The 6,324-nt window shown below is 41.1% G+C and overlaps 1 protein-coding gene across 1 annotated transcript; it reads left to right on the forward strand.

Annotated features, from left to right (window-relative positions):
* The first annotated feature begins 2,585 nt into the window (after positions 1 to 2,585).
* LOC121778665 (ankyrin repeat-containing protein BDA1-like) lies at positions 2,586 to 5,336 on the forward strand. Its single transcript, XM_042176055.1, has 2 exons — positions 2,586 to 3,337; positions 4,377 to 5,336. Exons 1-2 carry the CDS (start codon positions 2,708 to 2,710, stop codon positions 5,226 to 5,228), a joined length of 1,482 nt encoding a protein of 493 aa, XP_042031989.1. The 5' UTR covers positions 2,586 to 2,707; the 3' UTR covers positions 5,229 to 5,336.
* Positions 5,337 to 6,324: the final 988 nt, after the last annotated feature.

Raw genomic sequence — 6,324 nt, forward strand, 5'->3', positions numbered from 1 at the left:
ATTTTAAGAATCCAAAACTATTGAGAAAATAGAATTTCTCCAAAGGAAGTAAAGAAAATAATTAAGTGCTGCAGAGCAGTAAAGCCGAGTTAGGATTTAAGGAGAAATCCTGTAAGCCGAGACTAAGAGATAGGATGCATGCATTCTTTTCTCAGGAAAATAGTTCAAGTACTAATTAGCGTGTTACGCTATTTTCAAGGGAGAAAACAGTCAAGGGCAAGTGAGGCCTAACAAGGGAATTTAAGTGAAGATAAGCACACAAGGTGGGCTTTCTTTTAATATCCAGCACTATAGTGTGGATATAAAGCAAATGTTTTGAAGTATGAAATATCTTTTCTGAAAAATGAGAATGTGATCATCTCTTTTAAAGTTGTTGTCATGCCAGAAAATATTTGTTTTTGAGACCTGTCTGATAGGGCTATATGCCGAGACTTTTGGCGATGCCAAAAGGTTTTAGTAACGAATTCGGTTCCCAATAGGACCGCAAATCCTATTCGGAATAAAGTGCACAAGAGCTGTGAGCCATCCTAGAGAGAGGTTGGCCGGCGAGGGTGTTCGTTGAAGGTGGCCACCTTCACGGCGCACTAGTTTCTCAGACATGGCAGAATACAAAAGAACTTAGATTGCAGTCGGACTTTTAAGATCACAAAAGAATTTAGTGTGCTCGGGCCTTTTAAGAAAAACCCTCGGGTGATACTGTGGATGAGTGACAACTTATATTGTATGTTTTATTTTCGGCACGTGTTCACTGAGTACTCCTGTACTCAGCCCTGCATGTATTTATAAACGTGCAGGTTGGACGTCAGGATGGAGAAAAGATTGATCGGAGTCGATGCTAATAAATAAGCTTGTGGATTTCTCGACGATTCGTGTCTCCATACACGAAGTCGTTCAGAGGGACCTATTCCGCTGTGTTTTGTTGAATGAGAATTGTATTGTCTCATCATTGAACTCTGATTCAGTTGACATATCAAACATTCTGTTTTGAGATTGCACCAAATACTCGACTGTTATTTTGGTAATATCACATTTGTCCTTCGACAAGTTCTTCAGATTTTACCCCTTTTCTATCCCCGCTTCTTTAATCCCCCATTAGTCGCGAATCACCCATTCTTGTTATCCTTAATGAGAATTGGGTCGTGACAGGTTTATTGAATGGTTGGAAAAAATAGTGAGTTGTGATTTAGAGGTAGAAGTTGTTGTGCTGTGGCATCTATGGTTTAACAGAAACAAAATTATTTGGCGGAATAAGAACGGGTCAGCTGCTGGAATTATTGGTGTTACTTGTAATTGTCTGACGGCTTGAAGAGAAGCTCAGGTTCAAAATGGTGAACGGGTTGGGAGACCTCACTTGGAGGAAAAATGTGTGAAGCCGCAGAATGGTGTACTAAAATGCAATATAGATGCTGCTGTGTTCCCAGGGCAAAGAAAAGTAGGTTGTGGGGTGGTTGTTCGAGATTCTGAAGGGATGGTGGTAGCGGCGATGTGCGGACAGGTGGGAAGGGTAGCTGACCCTTCTATGGCCGAGATTCTTAGCTTGAGAGAGGTGCTGAGTTCGGTCAAAAGAGAGGGATGGAAGGAGATGGAGTTTGAGATTGATGCCCAAACGGTAGTTCTCGCGGTGACAGGGGTACAGAAGGATGAATCCATCTTTGGGGCAGTGGTAGAAGATTGTCGTCAGCTTTTGAAAGAGGTGCCTGGATCCTCTATGAGGTATGCAAGGCGATCAGCGAATCAAGTTGCTCACACGCTTGCTCGGGCATCGAGTTCTATAGCTGATAGCAAGTATTGGTTGAATTGCATTCTAATTTTTATTCGCAATGTAGTCGTAATGGATTTGATTGAATAATATATTACATTTGGGGTAAAAAAAACGCCATTATTTTCTAGCTCTCAACCACATGAGCTAGCTTTTATTTAGTTCATACATTGTATTTGTGTTTAAAACTTTTGTTAATAATTAATCTTGACAAAGAACATTAAAGAAAATAATTAATCTTGACAAAGAACATTAAAGAAAACTAAAGATACTTAGATATGTAAACATTGAAATTTACAGTTCTAAACTGCTACATAGCTAAATCGATCTCATATTATCTTGGAATTGGTGGTATTAATTAATTAAATTAATTAAATGTCCAGTCCACTGAAAATAATAATAAAGTCTTACTCCCAAGACCAAGTTTAGTATATATTCTATGTACTTGACTGAAAGAAAGCACAACAGTACGATCACTATCCTTTTTAAGTGTCATTGGTAATTAAGTAAGGTATATAATCGTACAATTAAAAAATCATTCCATTGATTGATAGAGCGTTGGCAATGTGCTTATCGTTCACGATTCTTTGCTCTTGCTAATAAATTTCAATAATATATTTTTCCATCCGTTTTTGAAAATTTAACACTTATTTTTATTTTTGTTTGTCCTAAAAAAATTTATTACTTTCCATTTTTACTATTTTTGTTAATAGTCTCGCATTCTACTAAAAATAGGATGACAAATTATTAAGTACGGAGAGAGTAACTCATATATGCAAATGGTGATCCTCAATTTGTCTATATAGAGCAACAACCATGAATAAACTAGCAATTGGAGCCATTCACACACCTCAAGAAAGCTAAAGAAGAAGAAAAAAAAGGCTAGCTTATGACACAATCCGTGAATAAATTCTAAGCTTCCATTGTTCGTGAAGTCGAACCGCGAAAATGCACGAGTGCGAGTGCGAGAAGAGGAGCGAATACACGGCCACCATAAAGATCTGCGACTGCGAATGCGAATGCGACTGCGGGTGCTGCATCGACCTCCTCTACTCCACCATCGAGGACGACCCCATGCTGCTCCAGAAGATGGACAAGGTCCAATTCGCCCACACCCCGCTGCACGACGCAGCGGCGCGTGGAAACACCGCGCTGGCCCTCGAGGTCATGAACCTGATGCCGGCCCTGGGGAAGAAGCTCAACCCACAGGGGCTGAGCCCGCTCCACCTTGCCGTGGTCGAGGGGAACGTCTCCACCGCCCTCGCCCTCATCAAGCTTGACAGAAAGCTTGTCTGCATCAAGGGCAAGGGCGGGCTCACTCCGCTGCACCACGCGGCTGCGGGGAAGTGCCAGATGGAGCTTCTGGCTGGGCTTCTGGTGGAGTGCCCGGAGTCTATGGCGGTGCTGAATAACCGGCGGCAATCGGCGGTCCACGTGGCGCTGGAGAATCAGAACGTGCAGGCGGCTCGGTTGCTCGTGAATTGGCTGGTGATTGTGGCTAAGGAATCTAATCTGTCGATCAAGGATGCGCATGGGAACACTACCCTTCACGTTGCAGCTCGTTATTGCCGATGCAGGGTTTGCTCTTTAATCCTTAAAACTTTTTATACCCACAATTAATTGAGTCTCTTTGACTCGTGCTTGAATTTTAAGAAATATAGTGAAAAATAAGTTGAAAAAGTTAGTTGAATGGGGACGTGAGTTAAATAAATTAGTGGAATGTGAGATCCATTAACAAAAGTAGTAGTAAAAATTAACAGTGTCACAATGGACATGCGAAAGATGAAATTAGTGTCAATTAACCGTGGACGGATGGAGTAATTGTTTACTTGATTGTTGATTTTTATAAGCAAATACAATCAAAATTAGTAGTCATAGATTAGTACTCTCATGTCCGCCATTTAATTATAATCTTATTTTGACTCGCTGTGAGTTTTAAAATTATATACTACTATTGTTTAACTTTGTGACGAAAAATGAGGAAAAAAGTTAATGGAATGCGGACTCCACTCCGTCCCACATTACTTCAATAAGGATCACCTATAACATCCCATACTACACACAAATATGAGTGATGGACCCCACCATCACTTATCATGTTTATATGTGTGTAGTAGGGGATGTTATAGACTTATAGGTGATCCTTAGGGACATTACTTGAGGCGTTTCTTTTCGGAACGAGACTTAAGAAAGTTTTTTTAGTGAGTTAAATAAAGTAGAGGAAAGAATAAAGTAAGAGAAAGAAGAGAGAGTAAAGTAAAAGAAAGAATAAAGTGAGTGAAATTAAATATTTTTTTAGTAAAAAAAATGACTCAAGTAACTTGAGACAAACAAAAATGGAATATGACTCAAGTAAGTTGAGACGGAGGGAGTATTATTTTATAATAGAATGTGAGTGCAATGATTTAATTGAATGTGGATTATTTTTACCTAAGGTGAAAAAACATAAATGAGACTTTTAATTATGGATATCACAAAGTAGCAAAAACTAGACATTTTTTTTCATAGATGGAAGGAGTACTAAGAGTTTCATAGAAATTGCAAAATGGTGGGGGGAGGGGATGCACATTAAAATGTGTAGGTTACATGTCTGATTATTGAGTGGTTGTTGGTGCAGGAGTCACTCCAACTATTGACCACATTAGTGAAAGTAAACAAAGCCAACAACTACGGCGAGACGCCTCTAGACATCGCCATCCACTACCGAAACGGCGACGCCGTGGAGATGCTAAAAACAGCCGGCGCAGCACCGCTGACAACGCGCGAAAGAGGCGAGGAGCACCACCTCCCCCGCCGGCCGTCGAGGATGGTGCACTACCTCCTCGGAAAGCACGCCAACAAATGCGCCGAGATGCTCACACGCGCCTACTTCTTCATCACAAAAGAGCTCACCATGGACATGCGCAACACCATCCTCGTCGTCGCCGTCCTCATCGCCACCACCACCTACCAGGGCGTCCTCCAGCCCCCGGGCGGCGTCTACTCCGCCGAGGGAAACACCGAGCGCCGCCAGCTGGGGGAGGACGCCGCCAACAACCACCCCCCGGGGAGGATGGTGATGGGGACCACCAAGTACAGCTACTTCATGCCGACGAACACGCTGGCCTTCATCTCGGCGACGCTGATCATCATCTTCGTGCTGCCCGACCGGGCGTTCGTGGTGCTGCTGCAGGCGTGCTTGGTGTTCATGTGCGTGGGGTATCTGCTGGCGTTGAATTTTATATCGTATTATAATGATATTTCAAGGATCTTGGACATCGTGTGCTGCTTCACGGTGGGGGTGGCGTTCTGCTTGAAGCTGGGGTATTACTGCGTGAAGGCGTATTACAATGAGGATGAGTGGCTGCTGCGGCGGCTGGGGGTGATGATCAGCAACCACAAGGCGCGGCTGGGTGGTCGTGGTGATTTGGATATGTCGGTTATAAGGAGGATGAGGCAGCAGTATAAACTCATTTCTAAAGTTGTTTGATTTTTATTTCTTCTCTTCATTTTGTGTATTGCTATTTCAATTACAATGAATTACTACTTCCGTCCCCAAAAATTCGTCTCACTTTGACCCGACACGGGTTTTAAGAAATGTAATGGAAAGTGATTTGAAAAAAGGTAGTGGATTGTGGGTCCTACTTTTATATATTAGTTTTATAATAAAATGTGAGTATGAATGAGTTAGTGGAATATGAGGTCCACTACCAAAAATGGTAAAAAGTGAAATGAGACAAATTTTGGGGGACAGACGAAAATGGAAAAATGGGACAAATTTTCAGGGACAGAGGTAGTATTTCTAATTCAATAAAAATATCAACTACGTACGTTTTTTACTACTCTCTCCGTCCGTGAAATGTTATTCAGTTTTGCTTTTTTTCTATTTTTTGTGAATAGACCTCACTTTCAACTAACTCTTTACACTCACATTCTATTATAAAACTAATATATAAATGTGGGACCTGGGATCCCATTCTACTAACTTTTTCAACTCACATTTCTTCATATTTCTTAAAATCCGTGTTAAGTCAAACTTGGACAATATTTCATGGACGATAGAATAAGATTTTAGGCAATCCTCAACTCTGTCTCTTATCCGTCTCTTAATCGTCTCATCTCTTAACTATTCATGGGTCCCACTGTACTTTTCACTCCATCTCTTAACTAAGAGACATCACCTGCAACCCTCCATCTCTTATCCGCCTCTTAATGTAACAACCCGAACTTTCGTACCTTATTATTATTATTAGCCTAAAGATAAATAATAAGTGATCGTTGTAGTATTCGAAATCTGCCATTTTCATGTATAATAATTGATCTTGGAATTATAAATAATCGTTGCTTCGTTCTCGAACGAATATTTCAAGTAAAAAAAAAGTAACACCAAATGAAAATTTATAATGTCTGGCATATCTCCGAAGTCCGCTAAATTACTATTATACAATTTTATCAAATCCTTATCTATTACAATTAGAGAAAAGTTCACGCAGCCCGTTCAACGGTCGTGCTCGCACTCCAAGAAAGTCCGGTACATCATCAGGGAAGACTATGGATGTAATTTGTTTTCCTACACGAAAGCCACG

The sequence above is a fragment of the Salvia splendens genome, chromosome 19 (genome assembly GCF_004379255.2).
Source record: "Salvia splendens isolate huo1 chromosome 19, SspV2, whole genome shotgun sequence".
Lineage (NCBI taxonomy): Eukaryota > Viridiplantae > Streptophyta > Magnoliopsida > Lamiales > Lamiaceae > Salvia > Salvia splendens.

Excerpts from the sequence above, each read along its gene's own strand:
- LOC121778665 (XM_042176055.1), top strand. The coding sequence starts at position 2,708 with ATGCACGAGTGCGAGTGCGAGAAGAGGAGCGAATACACGGCCACCATA. Across the intron at positions 3,338-4,376 it reads CTCGTTATTGCCGATGCAGG|GAGTCACTCCAACTATTGAC; the intron begins GTTTGCTCTTTA and ends TTGTTGGTGCAG.